At 34.2% G+C, this 20,269-nt stretch overlaps 2 protein-coding genes across 3 annotated transcripts; one reads left to right on the top strand and one right to left on the bottom strand.

Moving 5' to 3' along the window:
* Window positions 1-873: 873 nt before the first annotated feature.
* LOC127797895 (CLAVATA3/ESR (CLE)-related protein 41-like) lies at window positions 874-1,566 on the top strand. Its single transcript, XM_052331090.1, has one exon. It carries the CDS (start codon window positions 1,010-1,012, stop codon window positions 1,349-1,351), a length of 342 nt encoding a protein of 113 aa, XP_052187050.1. The 5' UTR covers window positions 874-1,009; the 3' UTR covers window positions 1,352-1,566.
* Window positions 1,567-3,457: 1,891 nt separating this feature from the next.
* LOC127798239 (uncharacterized) lies at window positions 3,458-8,242 on the bottom strand. Of its 2 annotated transcripts, none has more exons than XM_052331676.1 (5): window positions 8,083-8,242; window positions 6,879-6,956; window positions 6,655-6,752; window positions 4,508-4,824; window positions 3,458-4,101 (listed from the first exon to the last, which is right to left on the bottom strand). In XM_052331676.1, the coding sequence occupies exons 2-5, from the start codon at window positions 6,885-6,887 to the stop codon at window positions 3,671-3,673; spliced, it is 855 nt and encodes a 284-aa protein (XP_052187636.1). In that variant the 5' UTR covers window positions 6,888-6,956; window positions 8,083-8,242; the 3' UTR covers window positions 3,458-3,670. The 2 variants fall into 2 exon arrangements, with proteins under 2 accessions (XP_052187636.1, XP_052187637.1); XM_052331677.1 differs by lacking the exon at window positions 8,083-8,242 and adding an exon at window positions 7,943-7,967.
* Between the last annotated feature and the right edge of the window lie 12,027 nt (window positions 8,243-20,269).

Here is a 20,269-nt window from a genome sequence, read left to right as displayed (position 1 = left end):
GATTTTGTGACTTATTGATGATTATATATACATATATATATATTGATGATGAGATCTCAAATTTTTGGCAATAAAATTTTAAACCCAAAGTAGACTAAGTTTAATTTGAAGGCTTAACAAGAAGAGGTTTGAAAGGATTGGATTTACTCGAAAAAATTGACATAAGACTATCCAAAAAAAGGGTATCAACGAAAAGCCGCCCACACCCATAACTAACTCATCCAATTTACCTAGAAGATGAAATTCGACCATTTATGTGATATTATCTTAAACTATATTGATCTTTTAACTTGTCTATATAAATGTGTGATCTACCAAAAACTAAATATAACATTTATCATGTATATATTACATCACTACTATATCATTTTGGAGTATAATGAGTGACTTGAACATAGGAGAATCTATAGGGCACTAGGCCTCGTCTTCCTTTAATTTTGCAAGAAGAACTAATTCAGACAAACTTAGATTCAAAGAATTGTTAGGGCAATCAATATAAGAAAAAACCTAAAAAAAGCACAATCGTAACACAAATAGACTGGCATTCGAACTTAAAACTCTCTTCATATATATGCATGATATCATTTTCTTTGAATATGTTACTATATTATAACGATGTTTGAATGTTATAATTTAGTTTTTATTCATTTTTAGATAAATTTTATTGCAATAGTACAAGAATACATTTACTTTATTGTAAAACCTAGAAAGTCATATTTCAAGACAAGTCCATCCTTAGTTCCAAATCAAACATCATTTCAAGGCCATTTTGGTAAATCCAAGTAAGAATACGAAAATTTCATTTTACACCCCCACTAGTAGTTCTTATTCTTCTTTTAAGGTTTATTGAGCTTTAAAATCTCTTTCCCAACGTCCACTTTTGCTCAAACAGATCTCTCTCTCCCTCGCTCGCTCGCTCGCTTGCTCGATCGATCGCCCTGGCCTTGGTGGTTCATGGATATTGATCTCTGGTGGGCAATTGGGGGGGTGGTTTCTTATTCCAGTTTGCATGGCAACATTCAGAACATCATCGTCGTCGACATCAACCTCTGATCAAATCTCCATCAACTCATCGAACCTTTACCTTGTCTTTCTCGGCCTTCTCTTCATCGTCTTCCTCGTCCTCGTCCACTCTGAAATTCCTCCAAACCCACCTTCCATGGCCGCCACCCGGAGGCTCCAGTATTCCCATGCTTCTTCACCTGCTGCATCTTCAACGAATTCCCACCTCACGAAAACCCTAAAACCGCAGACTTCTTCTTCTTCTTCTTCTTCAACTCCAAGTCGCAGAGAGTTCGAAGGTGCTGCTCATGCAGTTCCAAGCGGGCCAAACCCCATTTCAAACAGGTGAGTAACTAATAAAAGCTTCGGATGCAGAGAGAGCTGTGATGTGATCAACCAGTAGATTGAAGATGGTTATTATGGGTGTTTAAAACAACCCTAATTTTGTATAATTACTAAGAGAGATTTTGTGGAGAGAAAGAAATATAATGAGATATGGCTTTTATCTGATTTTTATGGTTCATATGTACAAACATATTATAGCTCATCTTGTTTAGAATTATTATATTGATATACAATTATTATTATTATTTTTTTTTTTGTAGAAATCCATACAAAATGATATTTTTACACCATGAATTGTATTAAGTTTGATGAATTAACAATATTTAATAGCTAAGTTTTTGTCGAAATATATCTTGGTCTTCAAAAATAAATCCCTCGTTAGAATTTGACCCAACTCAAAAAATTTGAGAGTTGTGGTGATCGCAAAGGGCTTCACTCTCGTTGTATTAATAACTTTAAATGGATAATTACTATATTACATCTTTATTAAACAATTTTCTTTAAGAGAGAGGGTAATTAATTAGGTGTGATAGGATTTTTGGATTTATAAGATTTAATTGGTTGTATATTGTTTCAATTTTTTCATAATAAAATTGTTTTGACTCTCTCTAAATCACATATTATGATTAAGACACGAAATTTTTGTATTTATTATTTATTTTCTTGCCCAATTTCATATAGTTATTTTTTGGCTATAATTTTATAAGTATTACATAACATAATGAGACATCAAATATATATATAATTTATTTTAAACTAACTAAAATATCCTATTAAAACACCCGTATAGTATTTGGTGTATAATGATATTAACATGCTCAAAAAAATATTATTTATACCAAATAAAAATAAAAAGATATAAATACTTTTAAAATTATTACTTATTTTGTATTATATATAACTTTTAATAATATTTATGTATTTTTATTTATATTTAATGTGCTAATAATATTTGTAGTTATATTAATATCACCACTCGAAATTCAAAAATAGTATTGCATAAAAAGGAAAAAGAATTTAAAAATAGTATTTTTGTCGGTGTCTGCATTATTTTCACTTTCTAGGTGGGGTTCAAAGTTAGAGGACCAAAATGGAAGGTGGCCCAGAAAGCTCATGGAATCATATCTGTGCAACAGAGAGAGAGAGAGAGAGAGAGAGAGAGAGAGAGAGAGGAGATTTTAGTAATTTGATTAGGCTCTGAAATTGCAAAAATATTATTTAAATATTTAATTATTATTTTTATAATATTTATATATTAATATATTATATTTTATATTTTATATTACATTAATATAAATGTATAATACATTAGGAGCATTAACAAGAATAATAATACAACTAATATCTAGCTAGCTCAAATTATTTGAGAGTAGATGAGGAATGTATAATATTAAATATTAAAATTTATTAAAAATTTTATTAGAGTTCGAAAAATTCAGTGAATCCTGAACGTTATGTTCATATGCCAGGGCCCTGGTCCCTGCCTGTAGTACTTACTGCTCCCCCTTTTTCATCAGAAGCTCCGGCCGGCAGCTTCAGTGTGGATCTTCTTGGGCATCATTGCAGAGCTGCCGCCGGCGCCGGCACCGCCGAAGCATTGATCACTTGGTCCCCAGGCCCAGTTGCGTGATCTTTACTTGCTGCTCCGGCTACTGCTGGGCTAACTCTTTCTCGTGATTATCTGCTGGCCCTGCCATGCTATTCATTTTCTGGCTGCCGAGCTTCTTCATTGTGGAAGCTTCGGCTACGCCAGACCCACCAGGCGATGCCATAAAAGGGCCAACTAACTCAGCACCAAACTCAGATCAGATTGTTCATTTGGAATTGGGTTGTTGACCGCTCTTAAATTTTTATCATGCCAAGCCAATTCCATCTATATATATATACATGTATGTATGTATACACACACGCACGCACTGACTCGTTCGGCATGGATGCATCAAAGTTCCCAGATGATTGTGGCGGCCATTCTTACACAGCACACTCATCTTTCTCCGTTTCATCCTACTCTCTTGACAAGGGCAAAGGAAAAAACAAAAAGAAGCTTTTAACAAAGGGGTGCAAGGGGTATATAGAAAAAAAAAAAAAAAAAAAGATACACAAACACTAGTAAAAGAATAGTTATGTAAAATTGACACAACTTAGGTGGGTATGTCCATGGGTGAGAGTAACGGAGAAAATAAACATTAGAAAGTTTTCAAGCACTCAATGCAGCGGTGCCCTTCATATAAGAACCATAAGAAATTTCTAGTGGGCCTTATTTACGTTAAACCCACAAACAATACGATGAAGAAATAAAATCCCTTTTGTCAACTCTCCAAGGCTAGCCCAGTGCAACATTTGCATGCCCATATCTCTGCATCACTTTCCGGGTTGCAAGGGCTGCAGCCTCGCTCGCACGCATGGTTCCACTTGCCATGAGTGCAGCAAATTCCGCGCTGATCTCTTCTTGTACCTTGCTCCGAGCATCCCCAAGCGGGTCACCATCAACGGCGACATTAGCAGATGACTTCACCGTTGCTCCAGTAGGTTCAACAGCCGGGGGCGCCTCCCCAACCTTGACGGATTGTTCTACAGACTTCACTTTATCTTCACCCTCTTTGAGATTTACTGCCGCTGTGGGTGAGCCCCGTCCGTTAGGCAAGGATTTTTTAACAATACTTGTTGTCTGGGCCGGTGTAGTTGGCCGGAACTGTGGAGCTTGGGGTACGGCGCCCGACCTCAAAGTTGTTTCCAGTTGTTGAATCATAGGCACTGCAAAAAATAATAATAATAATAATAATAATAATAGATAAGCTGTTCAATAAGGCCTCCTTCATTACCCTACCAAATCTGCTAGGTATATCATATTGGCAAAAGACTTGCTACTCTTCCCCTAAGAGTTTAAATCTACGAGAATACATTAAATTTTAAAGGTACAAGCCAGCAGAGATATACACTTAAATCAGACTAACATTATCAAATGTTGGAAGATAAAAAATTAGCAATATGTTAAAGAAGGCAGTAGAAACAAAGATAATGACTAACCATAACATAGAGAGTGAGAGTGAGGATATTAACATGCAAATCCAGCATGCCAGAGCCGGCATTCTCAACAATCCATGTGAATAGTTAGCCGACAACCAAGGAGTATTTAGGAGTGCATTAACAAGAAACTTACGTATCAGAGCACCCATTGGGCTGCTCATCACTTCATTGGGCAGGTTCAGGATATAGTCTGGAATTTTTTCACCGACCAAAAATTGAACCACCTCACTACTGAAATTGTTGCAGTTGTGAGTTAGCAAACTGTAAGTTTCTGCTGTATACCGGGGGCTAATCTCCTGCAAGTACATTTCAAAAACGTCCTTGGGCACATGCGTGACACCAAGATCCACTACTTTGACTGGGGTTCCATATGGTGTTGTTCCAGCAGGAGAGTTTTGTATGCCTCCCCCAAAATAATACTCGTAACCATAAACAACTACACCTGTGTGCCTGCCAATTGAAATGCATGCAATTAATAAGGAATTCCTCGAATATCAAACAAGAAACAGCTTTCTCAACAGTTGCACACGTTAAATGTGCTGCCAAAAATGGCTTCCCTTATTTTCCCCTCCACTACAAGATAGCATTTAATTGACATCCCACCAAACAAAGAAATAAGTAAACAAAAAGGCATACAGTTCAGGAAAAGGACAAAAAAAAGATATAGCTGAGACCTACAAAAGACCTACAAATGATTACTACAAAAATAAGGCATCACGACAATGTTGTAAAGCAACTAGAAATATCTTTCAATGCAAGAACATCTCAAAGTGTCATATCAACTGAGGAAGAAGTTTTCGGCAGAACATACCTATTTTATTCTTAATTACCTAAGCATGCAACATACCAATTATAATTCAATTCAGTCATGACTCGTAATGTTTTACAATTGATTGAACAATAGAAATAAAATAATTCATCAAGTACGATTCATATCATGGCTTTATTTAGCAATAGAAATGAAATAATTCATTACAAGTACACTAAACAAGAATTTTAGGGAAGATATCATTATGTACAAATATATTTTAGATTCCTTTCCTTTCTTACAATTATCTGATATAAAATGCCACTTCTTGATACAAACCAGTAACACACGGCCTAAACACAAGCACTACCACAATCAAGACCAAACAGAGGCATGCTAAAGAGGACAATTTTCAAAAAGAAATGAAATGTCAAAACAGAGACACGTTAACAAAGAAATACATATTTTACTATGTATATTATGAAAAAATAAACATTGCTTCTTCATTCCATATGCAAATTATATTATAGTTGTAGAAGGTATTAGAAGTTTCATAATTTAAAAATATAAAGAAAAAGGCCTTTAGATGTGCATTTACATTGTATTTCATTATACCTTAAGATATTTTCTGCATGTCTCATAATTCAGTTTTCTGACTTAATGGTGTAAAATGATCTACATTTAGGAAAACAAGTATGAATAAGGGGACTTTGATGGCCCAATATTAAAAAGTGACCACACAGAGACATCTTCTACAAGTGTCTGCATTTCTTAAGTCTTTTGGTGGGTTTAGTGGTTGGCATGGTTGACACCTTGAATCACATGCATTTAAGTATGCATTAATCAAAAGTACCTGTCTCAGACATACCACATAGGTGCAACAATGTAGCCCCTCAGAAGTTCTTTACAAACTTGACTCCAGACAGAGTGCCAATCAGAAGTTTCTTATACAAGTGTTTGTGGTTGACACAGTTGACATCTTGAATCACATGCATTGTATGTATAGACTAACTAAAAGAACCAGTCTCAGACATGGATGCAGCAGGCCAGTGAGAAGTTCTTTGCAAACTTGGCCTCCAGAATGGATACTGGTCTAGACTTGCATATTTCATAACATCATTTAAGTTGCATATTTCCAAACAACATTTAATAAGAAGGCATACTTCAGTACATAAATACACCAATATACTAGGACCATCAACACATCCACTATATATGCCAAATATACCATCCTATAAGCCAACAAAATAACACCTTGGACTGCTGAGACAAATACATTTAGTGTTCTAACTTAATGCTCCTGAAAAACAGGTTTCTAATCTTTTGAGATACAAAACTTTCTATGGATTTATCAGAGAGAACATTTTTTCATCAGCATCATTAATTGCTCCTTATCCTAAGTTAGGGTCGGTGGCAGAGAGAATATTTTTTAAGGGAAAAAAAAGATAAAAGATAAAAGAAACAACAGCTCATTAACTAATCATTTCAGTGGGTTCAATTAATTGATGCCACCAGACAAATAAAATACTTACCATATACCCTCAATAGCTTTTCCCAAAAATGTTGTGGAAAGCTGACGAGCCAACCCTTGGCTTAAGTCATACACATTCAAGGAAACCTTGTGACCTTCCTGCAGTTATCCAGAGTGTCCACAATGTAATCAAACAACAAAAATTAGCCAGGGGAGTTTTATCTTGGAACTTCAACAGTATGTAACACAAAACTCAAAGCAAGTATTGAAAGAAAGGTGTCATACCTCAGCCATCTCCACAGTTCAATGCGTTAGAACTTCAGTAGCTGGAGAATTGACGGTTATGAGACTGAGCAAGATGACCTATGGATCATTCATGAATCCATAATTTAATTTGGGTACAAGAAAAACCAGATGTGAATGAAGATAACTTTAATAGTACAAAAAGGAATCACAACAGACATAAAATAAACTAAAAAAGTGGGAGCAAAATATATGCTAAAGCCTTGAGCACACTTTAAGAAGACTAGAGTTATGAAATAAATACCGACATAAATTATGATGCCTTCCAGCAATTATTATGAAGTGCATGGTGAAAGCTCAGGGCGAAATATACAAGAAAACGAAAATAATGAATAAATACAAATGGAAGGAAACACAGATTTCTATGGTACTCTGAACAAACAAGCGTGTTTCAATTGTTATCTGGCTCCACCCTACATTCCACAACATAAGCATAAACTTGTCCAGATACAAATAATTCAAATTCCATCAGAAACCAAAACATATAATTTTTCTAACAAACAAACTCCCAAACTAAAACATTAGACAGTGAAACCAGAATGCCAACTCAAACCTTAACAATGGAAAGATACAAAACTGGCGATGATATCAAGGAGAGAAGACAAATCATAAAGGTAAAAAAAGATCACAATGAGGGATCCTGAAATCCTCATTTTTTTTTCTCAATTAGAAATTGCGAGGCTTCAACCATCACTATTTTGGGTGAAACCCCTTTCCAGCCCTCGGCATCCCATGAGCCAAAGCGAAGTAAAAGGAGCTGGATTTAAAATGGTTACTCTTCTACATATTTTCCAGAATGGGAAAAAGGTCGTCCTACCGATACGAAAACCAAAACATCGCAATTGCAAAAATATTAAGAGATTAAAAACCGAGTCTCTTGCACAGTTGCATCCACGCCGAGAGAAGCATGATCGCATTCATACAAGTCACATGTAATGCACAATCACAAAAACCACCAAACGATAACTAAAAGCCAAAAGAACATAAAAGAAAAGAAACAAAAACTTCCAAACCATAACCAAACCCTAAATCCTAAATCTACATACATAATCATCAGCACCGCAACTTCCACACCTAAACGAATCGACATTGTCGAACATTCCTCCTAAATCCAGAAACGCGTAGACAGCCTCAAACAAAATACGAGTACGTAGGCAAAAGATCAGAGAATGGAGGGAAAGCGTACCTGAATGAGCCAATGAACGAATGGAATGGAGACGAATGAGCCAAGGGCGGAACAGTTGCGTAAAACAACGGGAGATTTCGAGAGGCGGCGAAAGCGGTGACGAGGGGTTTTTATAGTCCGTGGAGAAGATTCTCTGCGACGACCGTGGACCGCCGAGAGCCTGAAGTCGGACCTCTTCCATTGCCTTCTAGAAGGTACCGGCCACTAGTTTTGCGACACGTATGTGGATCTGGTGTAACGCCTAGAGTCTAATTATTCTTCCTTCAAGGGTGCTTCGTTAATGTTCAACTACTGCCTTTAAACAACAAGAATGGGAAAATTACAGTTTGCCCCTCCCATCTACCACTAACTTTCACCTGCACCCTAATTGGAAAAAGAAAAAAAAAATCCACTTACAATCCTAACGTCCAAGTCCAACTACAGCTTTAAACAATAAGAATGGGAAAATTACAGTTCTCCCCACCCATCTAAACACTAACTTTCACCTGCACCCTCATTGGAAAAAGAAAAAAAAGTTTCCCTTATAATCCTAATGTCCAACTGCAGCCTTTAAACAACAAGAACGGGAAAATCACAGTTTGCCCTCTCATCTAACACTAACTTTCACTTGTACCATTTTTTCCAAAAGAAGTTGCACTTATAATCCCATGACCTAGAAAATACCTGTTTATGGCTCATGTTTCCCTAAATGAGATTTATTTTATTTTAATATATAAAATAAATTTAATAATGACTCTTATTTGAGTAAATCACACTAAATAAGGATGCGTTTGATAGGTATGGAAAATGAGGGTAAAATTCATTTTTCACTCAAATTTCAAGAAATTCTATCAAACAGTTTTTTTTTTTTTTCATGGAATTCGAATTCCATTTTAGTTCAAAAAGTGGAGATTTTTCTTGAAATCAAGGAATTAGAATTCCTATGGGGTATGGTGAGAATTGAAATTCTATGAAATTGAAATTCCACCCCATTTTCCATTCTCCAATCAAACGCACCCTAAGTTTAAAGTTTAACAAAATGACATATTTTTAAAAAATTTAGAAAAAACATGATCCTCTTGAGATTATGGTCGTGAATCATTTTAACCGTTATTGTGAACAATTCTTTGTTAATTTTTTAAAAAATATCCAAAATACTATTTATCTTGCATCTTCTCTTCTCTCTTATTTTTATCTTCTATAAATAGAAAAAAAAAATAAAACAAATTATTGATGATGCTCGTCACCATCCACCACGACTGGTTCGTGGAGAAATGAGTATGGGTTGCTCCATCCAAGCCATTGAAAAAATCTAGATCCAGGCTATTTCTAGCTTGGAAAAATCTAGATCCAAGCTATTTCAACTTCAGGGACAGAGAAAAAAAAATGACAAGTAAGATTGACAAATGGTACAAGTTGAGCCGACTTACCCCAAACCCAAGCATAGGCCTAACTCATTTCTTACAAAGTTGGTCAAGGCTTGATTTACGAGCTCACTTAAAACGAGTCAAACCAAGCTGACTTACAAAGCTCATAAGTCGAGCTAAACCATTCTAAATTTTTATGTCTCTTGTATTATTGATTTTCCATTTCTAGCTTATAATTTATTATTTTATTGTTTATCTTTGAAAATCTCTACAAATTTTTAAAAATTATAAGCACTTAATTCACCACTCTCTTGGATTTGAGGTGCCATTGATTACACAAAGCTAATAGGAACATGGTAAATCGAGAGATAATGATGGAGACAATAGAGGAAAAAAAAAATAAGAGAATAGAGAATGTTTTTATCTTTACTCGTCTTACTTATTTTTGAATAAAAGAGAACGATGATTAACTTTAATTTATAAATTAATGAAAGAAGATATAAGGTGCGTGAACTACACAATTTGGTCAATTTTTTTCAACTATTATGCCATGCATGGGAAATAATGAAATGAGATCTACAAAATCAATCGAGGCAACTATTATTTTTAAAATCTTAGGATATTACTCACTTTTATGCCAAACCTCATGAGTATCAAGTGTATTTTTCTTAATATAAAACCAAACACAAGTATTATCAAACATGGGTTTGGCCATAATTTTTAATTCTTAAGGTACCTTTTATATGCTAACTATATATTGCCAAATAACTTCTAATGCATAAGTAATTTCTCATAACTATCTATACAAAATAAAATTTCACTAAAATATAAATAATTTCTTATAATTTCAGACATATATAAGTAATTTTGTCACAAAAATATAAATAAATTTTCACCAAAACATAATTTTCTAAATTAAAATTTAAAATTATACCTATTTATTAACTTGTCTTCGCATAATAATCTTTCACCCCTCCAATTTGTTTGGTTGGATCTGTTGTTATCGAAATACAATAATAAATTTATAGTTGCGGGAGAGTATTTCTTTTGAACCTTTAATCTTCAAAAGATTTATAAAATAGAAAACAATTAGGGGTTTAGGTTGCCTTTCACGCAGGCTTTTTAATGCTTAAGTTAGTCAAAACACAAAGAAATATTCAAATAAGTTGCATAAAAGTTATTGCGTACCTCAATCGGAGTGATGACTTCTTATTTATATAGGTTAATACTAATAAGTATAGGGGTATTTGTGTCTTCCAAACCTAATCAAGCAAAGATCTTGAACGTTAATTGATGTATTATTGACAAGTTATAATCTAGATAGTCTCTTGAAGACATATATTAATCCAGGTAGTCCCTTGGAGACATATATTTAAAACCCAATAAAAGCTCTTGTGAAAATCTCTCGAGAATTACTTTGTCAATAGTCTCTCAGGTCTTTTTTTTTTTTGTTTTTTTTGGGGACTTGGGCTCATTTTCTCTGGCACCCCAAATCCAAAAGCTTATTTTAACATGTCACAATTTTCCAAAGCTAAATTATTGTTCCAATTGTACCCTTAGCATAGTTGATGTAATAATTCAAAATTTTGAAGATAAATAATAATTATTAATTTTAATATTTTAGAGTGATTAGTGATTTATGAAATATTTGTGAATTGAAGAAATTTAAAAGAAGACATTAAATTAATTATATTTTGGAATGGAAAAGTGATCGGAAATTTGTGAATTTTTTAAGATTTAGATTATTATTAAATGTTTAAGGTAAATAAAATATTATAAATATTTTTATGTTTGTATATAAAATAAAATAATAAATAATTAAATGAAGGAAGTGATAGTAATTTGGAACGGGCCGGGTGGCCGTGCGTAATTGCGTGAACATGTATATAATGAGATAATATATAATACTTTATGTTGATAAATTATGTTAATATCATATATTGTATTAAATTAGTAAATATGGTGTGTCTTATATATAAGCAGGGAAATGTGGAGAAGGTTCCTACGTGCTGCCATCTAAGTCCTATACATATAAATATATAATATAAGGAGGAAACTGAAAGCAGCAGCGTGGGATGCAGGGGGCGGACTTGAGCCTCCCATTAATTTTACTTTTGGATTGAAACTTGGCTGTCACTTTTGGATTGAAACTTGGCTGTCAAGGCATGAAAATGCCTAAAAATAGGAAGGGAGAAATTGTGGGGAATTAAGGGTGAAGAAGAAAGCGCACATGGAGAAAGAAAGAGGGGGGAAATTCAAGCAAATTCACAGATACGTTTGATTGTAAGAGTAGAAATAAATTGAATTTTAAAAAATTAAATTATAAGAAAAATGAATTTTTAAAAATTAAAAATTTAAGTTGTTTGATTGGTATAATTTTCTATCTAGAAAATGATATTATTTTCTATTTTTTGGTGTTTGATTGGTAATATTTTCTATAGAATTTGCTTATTTTCTTAATATTTTGTGTTTGATAAGCATTATTTTTCATAGAAAATATATTATTTTTCATGAAATTCAATTGAAAAACACTGAATCTTGTATAGAAAAATTAAAATAATAATATATTTTAAGTTAACTAAATCATTTTTTCAAAAAAATGAAGTCATAAAATTAATATTTTTTTATTTTCCAAATTTATTAATTTATACATGATTTATAATTTTTTTATTTTTTATTTGTATACATTTGTATTTATAACAAAAAATTAAAAATAACAATAAAATTATATGTTTATTAATTTATGATGAAAAATAGCAAGTTAAATAAAAATAAACCCAAACCCACTCTCTCACCCCCAAACCCATTATCATATTCTTTGTCTCCCTTCCATGTCTGGCTGAGGTGCAGAAGATCAGCCATGTCCGACTGTACAACTCCGACGACGAGTCGTCGTCAGTGTGCCCAACAACTAGATCCTCGCCATTGGCTCCTTCAACCCCACCGTGTCATCTGGGTCAGCCGCAACGTTGTTGCCTACTACCCCGACACGCTCATCTCCGCCATTGTCGTCGGCGACGAGGTCCTCACCACCGTCAACGCTGTCGCACCACTGTCAACGTTGTTGCACGACCATCACCGTGAGTCTCTCTCTCTCTTTCTCTTTTTCTCTCGCTCTTTCACTCTTTCGCTTCGTCACTGTGAAGACGCCACTCTGAAGTTGGAGATAGCGATGAAGCCCAAGTCAGGGCTGACTTCGATGGTGGATGGCAACGAAGAGGAAAAGGACGAAGCCGGCTCGAATGGGAGAGGAAAACCCTAGAGAAATCAAGATGAACAAGCAATGAATTTGGGTGCTAGTGCTGTGTCGCGGTGAGTGAATTCCCTGGAAATGAAAAACCAGCCTCTCCTAGGAAAACCATTTCCAGCAAAAGCGAGAAATTCGCATCACGTGACCGAAATCTAGAACTTACTTTTCTCGAAAAATTTAGCTAATCAAACACTACAAAAATGATAATTTATATGGAAAATTGTCATTTTCTATGGAAAATATAGGCAATCAAACGCACCCTGAGAGTTAATTAAGGTTGTGCTCTGTTTTCATTTTTAATTTTTAATTTTTAGTTTTAAATTTTAAATTAATTTTTTATTTTTTTTCAGTCTATTTTAAAAAAATTAAAAACGTATTCTTTTTGTCATTTTAAAAAATTGTTTCTTAACATAAAAAATTAGAAAAATGCGTTTACTTTATAATTTTGAGAAAAAATATTTTATGATATTTTATTCAATGAATTTGATTATTAAATGATAAAATTAATTATTTTTAATAAAATTTTATTATTAAAATAAATTAATAAATTTAATTAATAAATTACCGATATCTGAGTAATAATTTATATTAAATGTTATTATACATAATATGTGTAATATACTTAATAATATATTATATGTTATCTTATATTTTTAATTATAATATAAATATACTATATTTTTTAAATTTTAAATAAATATATAATTTTATTTTTGAAATTTAGGAATAATTTTTTTTCTTTTTTTCCTTCTTTTCTTTTTTTTTTCTTTTCCTTTTTAGAGCCAAAACATGAAAAATAGATTGTGTTTTTTATCATGTTTTTGTAACACCCGTTTTTCAGGAGGGCATTACGTAACGTAAGATTTCGGGGATATTTTTTTTCAAATACAAACTTATCACAAAATCATTTCCCGAAAATCCCGTTACACCTTCTCAGTATATCAACTATGAACCATCAATATACTAAGACAAGTTCACCAACACAAATGCAGAAGTTAGATCGAAACCTCAATAAACCATAATCAAAATCCACTTTATTTATAATATAAAGTCAACCAACGTTTACATGACGTCATCAAAATAAACGACATAACTGAAATGACATAAAATAAAACATCTTCTAATCGCCGTCACTCCTCGGCAATTCATTTTCCCTTCGCACCACTGCCTTTACTTTGAACGTTTGAATATTCCGGTGACATAGTCCAAATTAGATGCTGAATCATCTAAGTGAGAGTTCAAAATCACATTTTTCATAAATGAATGCAAGACATGAAATAAACCAATACACCCGGTAAGCCCTAACCCAATAGAATCCCACGCGCTTAACCCTACCACGGGAAAAGAGCAATTTCTCAAAAAGCTATGCCACCATACTGACTCAACGACACGACATGATTTTAGCTTAAATGGGGCTGCCAACGCATCTCACCAGATTACGTTCCCACCTTAAGCATCCAGGAACCACCATACAATCTCAACTCCAAAATTTTACATGGGCCACCCAGTCATCTTAATGCAACTTTCATGTCCAAACAACCTGGCACGAAAACCAAGGTGGCTATTTTGACATGCACACCAACATCAGATACTCCTATTATTCCGTCACGCCCTTGGAGAATTACGGCTACACTATTCAGACAACATCCTAGGCTGACATCCTACATGAACAACACAATATGGACCACCTAGTCGTCCGAGTGCAACTTCCTTGACCAAACGGTCTGGCACGGAAACCAAGGCGGTTATCCTAACATGCACACCAGCATTAGATACCCCTATTATTACATCATGCCCTTGGAGAATTTTGGCTATACTATCCAGACAACATCCGAGGCTGACATTCCACACGTACACACAAAACTCAAGACAATGCCACATTTCACAATTCAATGCATCATATAAACAACAGTTTTATAAAATGCAATGCACGAGTACAAAACGTTTAGGGACGAACCTCCCTCATAAAATCAACCGTCACCGGTTACCGTTTCAATGCACAAAACCATTTTGCATGAAATCACAACACGTTCAGATAAAACAAGCACAATAAATCAAGTTTTGGGGGCGAACACTCACAAGTTAAAATCAAGTTTTATGGTAGAACACTTACCTCGACATATTCGGATCATCTCGATCCTCGTGCAAAGCCTCGTTTTGTGTGCCAAAATACAAATACTCGAACTTACAGTCAACCTCGAACCACAATACTTCCTAAACACCATAATTAATTAAGGAAGTATTAAAATCCATTTTTCTCAATTTTTCCATAATTTCTTCTATTTTCTCCCAATTTTCACCTCGATAATTCCAAAATAATTATTTTCTCAACTATTTTCCAAAATATTTCAACACAATAAATCCTAAAATAATTAAATAAAAATTTTGGAATTAAAATTACCAAAAAGCCCTTGCTCATGCGCCCTCACGCGCTTGGCGCGTGTGTGAGGGTGAAAGATGGCGCGTGCAGCTCACGCGCCACCGCCTTCTTCCTTGAACCAGTCGCCGGCGGTTGCTCCGATGACCTCGAAACCGGTACCCCCTTAAAACCCTTGAAAAATCAATCCTAATGGTGCAACTTTTAGGCCGAACCAACATCGAAAAACCCACCAAACGGCCGGTTGCAGGCGGCGGTAGGCGGTCCGCCTTGCTTCTTCCGGCCAACTTCGAATAGCCCTCAAACTCACATCAAAATGCTTCAAATCACTTCCAAAATCTTCTCCTTGATGCAAGGATCAAAAGCCCTCTATCAAAGCTCCCAAAATCGTACCAAAACGCAACCAATTCCTTGCCAAAATTTCGAAACCCTCGGCTCTCCTTTTATAGCATTTTTCGGCCAACTCTCGGCCAATCACTGGCCAAGCTTGGTCCCTAAGCATTCCCTCGGCCGTATACGACCTTCCCTAAGCTAGCCTCAGCCGTCCCATTGCCGGAATCGGCGGCCACATGCGGTGGCAGTGCAGGGGCCATTTTTCCTTTATTGCGTTCATACCACAATTTTTCCTAAATTGCATTTTGACCTCTTGACTTCTTCAAATGCCATTTTTGCCCTCTCCCTTGAGCCCCTGATCTTTCTAACACCATCACTAAAGCCCACAAGTTTAGTACTTCTCATTTGATTCTTGAAACTTTCAAAAAATTACCATTTTGACCTCCCTCGGGTAAAATTAGAAAATTGTACTTAGGCTCGATTGATCGTTTGACCTTAAATCCATTTGTTTTAATCCGAAATCACTTAAGGGTTGTTCTATATATAAAATATAGGTCATTGACACTCTCCGATGACTTTTCGGACGTCTCCTACGTCGATTCAGTTTTCTCAGTCTGGTCGACAGTTGTACCAAAAATTGTTCCCGATCCAATTTCTTTCATCACTAAAAATCATAATTTAAATCACTTGTTGATACTATACCATTTTCTTTGGTTATCTAGGGTCCGGGGTACTCCCTCTGACTAATTCGGTCATCTAAATCTGCATTAGTGTACCTTAAAGTCTTATTTTTCTGTAAATTCCAATTATACCCTTCATTAAATACCATTTATATTCTCATACCATTCTTGGATATTATAGTTTTGGACTTAGAAATTGTTTTGGCCGAAAACAACCAAAATAACATTTTGTTGTTTTGAATTTCCTTTACAATTTTTTTCTTATTTTAGAAAATGTATTTTTAAAAATAACGAAGTAAATGTATTTTTATTGTTTCAAAAAACTAAAAATTAAAAATAATCTAAACATAACAAAGAGAACGTAGCCTAAGTATTTAAAATAATCAGGTAAGTGAAATAAATTATTAGAAGTCTCGTATGTGTAAATTATAATCTTTACATGGCTAAATTATGTATTTTACATAGTTAGACTTGGTTAATTTGGAGTTGTCATCTTATTATTTTATATAAAACGTATTACTTCGTAGCAGTAAGGCAAAAAAGATAAAAATCGCCCGATTAAAAGCAAGTTCCTAACTCTCTCTTTTATGTTATTTAATCCCTACACAAGTCTCCGTTGTTTTCCATAATTTATTTTCTCCCTTACCATAATTCGGTTCCACACATTAATTATGTAAGTACACATGATAACAATTTTATAATATATGAGTTGTTGTTGAGTCGGTGAACAATGGGCTCAAATTAAATATATGACTCCTGATGATATTTATTTTTAACTACCACGGGACTTTGAATCACCCTGGTTCATTGGGAATAATGTTGAACCGATGATGGGCTAGGTTCTTAGAGAGTCGGGGAAACTCAACATGGTTGTGACAGTACTGGTGTTTCCGCATGGTTGTCCTATAGGGTTGTGGCGGTCAACTGGCTAGCCTCCGTCTAATCTTCAATATGATCAAACATGCTGAACTAGTCAATAATGTGAGTAACAACAGGCGGTATCCCTAATCTTGAAGGTCAGGTGGTACAATAATTACCCATATGAGTGATCTATAACTGTGCGATAAAAACATGTCAAATATCAATATGTTAACTTGTGAATATGGGACTAATGCCTTATGCCATAAATGGGTTAGGAACGTACAAATATGTATTCAATGACGTGATTTGCATAATGTAGAACATGTGAGCTTTTGCAACTACTCGTATAAATATTTCCATAACAACTGTGTAAAAACCCTTGCATATACATAATGGTGTGAGTTGCACATTATCATGCATGACATTGTATATATGATTATAAAGTGAGGTTTATGATGGGTATTTGTCCCCTCGGCCTCTAAGCGAGGGCACTGCTATCACTATGTCGGTGACGTTTGGGCAGGATAGGCGTGTGCTGTCATGTCAAAGAGAGTAACATATGGTTGATGAGTATTATAGGCTTTGATGTTATATATGATAGTATTGAGCATGTGCATGTGTTGCATTATGACATGAAACCTTTCGTAGGGGTATATGATGTAAAAAATAATATGAACATGAACGTGCATGATGGTGCACGGTATACAATATGAACTCGGCTTGAATGACCACTTGCATAATTATGAATATGTGCCATACAAACCTGTGGAACGTGACATGGGCATATAATGTAAAACATAATGAATATATGCAATAACTTGTGCCATAATGTGGGAATGAATGTAGGAATTCTTGTTATGGCTAGTTGTGTGATTCTTTCAAGAAACAATTTCCTATGATGCCTTATTTATTTTAGATATGCTTGTTGAGCCTTGCGACTCATTTTGTTTTTTAACATCATTCCAAATTAAAGAAAGGGAAGTTCGAGATCAAGTTTAGTAGTGTCAGATTCTTACTAATAGCTATGTGTATGGGGTTTTCCCGACCAAAAAGATCTTTAGAGGTGAGTGTGATAGGAGCTTAGATGGGGCGTTTTGTTAAAGTTGATTAATTGATGCTATGATATGTAGGTAAAAGCCCTTGAAATGTGTAATTTTAATTAGTTTACTTCTGCTGTGTCAAATAAAAATTGAGGTGCAAATTTTGGATTGTTACAGTTGATGTACAAAAATGCTACTTAAACACTAAGGAATTATGCTTTTATATTGGTACATTATATACTTATATTGATCAGACACATAATACAATACAATACTTAAATATAAAAGTGTCATACCATATATTACTTTTGTTGTAATTTAAGTTAGGGTTTTTTATCTTGTTCTCTACCAAATAATGGCCCTCCAATATAATTGTTCCACCATTAAAGCACTCTAGAATACAATACTTAAATGTAAAAGTGTCACACCATATATTACTTTTGTTGTAATTTAAGTTAGAATTTTTTTATCTTGTTCTCTAACAAATAATGGCCCTCCAATATAATTGTTCCACCATTAAAGCACTCTAGAAGGATTATATACATAACGAATGCTATTATGGTAGAAATAAATAAAAATAGTTAAAAGATGATATTAACTGTTTTATTGTAATAATTATTCTTATCATGTACCATCAATACATCAAAAAGAAAAACCTTTTAATTATAAATGTTTAAATAAAAATTATTTCAGACCGTAAAGCTTACTTATAGAAAAAAAAAAATCAGAAGATGCATATAATAATTTCATGCATGTGTAAATATTATTATATGACACAAAATACACAAAAAGTATATTTTTGTCCCTAAACTTTTATTTTTTTTTATTTCTTGTGGAATCTTATTTTTTTTGTAGTTCTAAATGTGTCTCTGAACCATATAGAATAACTCATTTAAATACATGACTAGCAAGCGATACACATGTGCATTGACATGACAGTTTTCCAACATCTCCTCATATCCCTCTCAATTTTTCTCTTTAGCGTCTCCTTTCTTTCTGATGCCTCTTCAATTCCTTCTCTCTTTTCGACGGTGTCTCCTGAGCTCCATCTTTCTATCTGGCAATGTCTCTTTAGCTCATTTTCTCTATCTGACATTTGCTCAACTTCATATCTGTGTGTGTGTGATTTTGTTTTCTCCAACTACATCTTTTTCAATGTCTCTTCTCTATCTCTTTTTGATGACATCTCATCAGCTCTCATTCTTTCTTCTGCGATGTCTTCTCAGCTCATTCTATCTTTTCGGCGAAGCTACAAAGCCCTTACCTAAGCAATTGGAATAACTAAGAGTGTAGAATGAAGATGTAAAAAGGAAGAGGAATGAGGAGAATGCCAAAGTCAAAGCTGCCGAGACTCGATATATGGTTTATTATGAAGAATCATCTTTTTCCTCATTCTTAGAATCAAGTTAGGTGGAGAGAGAAAATGAGCTGATGAGATGTTTGAAAGATGGAGTCGATAAGATGCAGCCGAATAGAGAGAAGGAGACAAGAAACATTGTCAAATTTGAGGTATCGTAGACGAAGAAAAAGAGCTTAAGAGACGCTGGAGAGAAAAAAGACATAACCAGATGAGACACAGAAGACATCGATGAGAAAGGAGATGCAGCTGAAGAGAAAGAGAGAGAGTCGAGGAAACGCAATTGGATACAAATTATAGGGAGACCGAAGACGCTGTTGGAATTGAGGTGATGTAGCTGGAGAAAGAAAATGAAACTAAGGAGATGCTAGAGATAAATAGATAAGACTGAAGAATATGTAAGAGATGCAGCAGAAGATACAAGAGACGCTGGAGATAAATGAGGCGCAATCGGAGAGATGTGGAATTGAAAAGATGTCGGAGAGAGAGAAAGGGAGTTGAGCAGATGCAATCGAAAGGAGAAGGGGACTTGAGAAGATGCCGGAGAAAGAGAGTTGAGGAGATGCAAGAAAATTGGCATATTAGTTCGTGTGCATAGTTACGTATTTAAATGAGTAATTTTGTACAATTCAAAGACATATTTGACAAAAAATTTAAGATTCCACAAGAAAAATTATAAAAACTTAATGCAAAAATATGCTTTTGGCCAACAAAATACAAGCACGAGTTTTTGCTAATGTGTGCCCCTTAAAGTGAATTTAATGTATTTGTTTTCAACATTTTAACATTTTTATTAGTTGGTAATAAATATATTTTATTTTAAAATATTTTATTAACTAATAAAATATTCAAATACTAAAAACTTAATTTACTTAAGAAACATAATGAACCTCGTAATTAGTAGGGGTGAGTAACATGTTGTTTAAATGAAATAATTGAACTA

The sequence above is a fragment of the Diospyros lotus genome, chromosome 3 (genome assembly GCF_014633365.1).
Source record: "Diospyros lotus cultivar Yz01 chromosome 3, ASM1463336v1, whole genome shotgun sequence".
NCBI classification, from domain to species: Eukaryota; Viridiplantae; Streptophyta; class Magnoliopsida; order Ericales; family Ebenaceae; genus Diospyros; species Diospyros lotus.
This window is presented reverse-complemented; position numbering and strand designations above follow the sequence as displayed.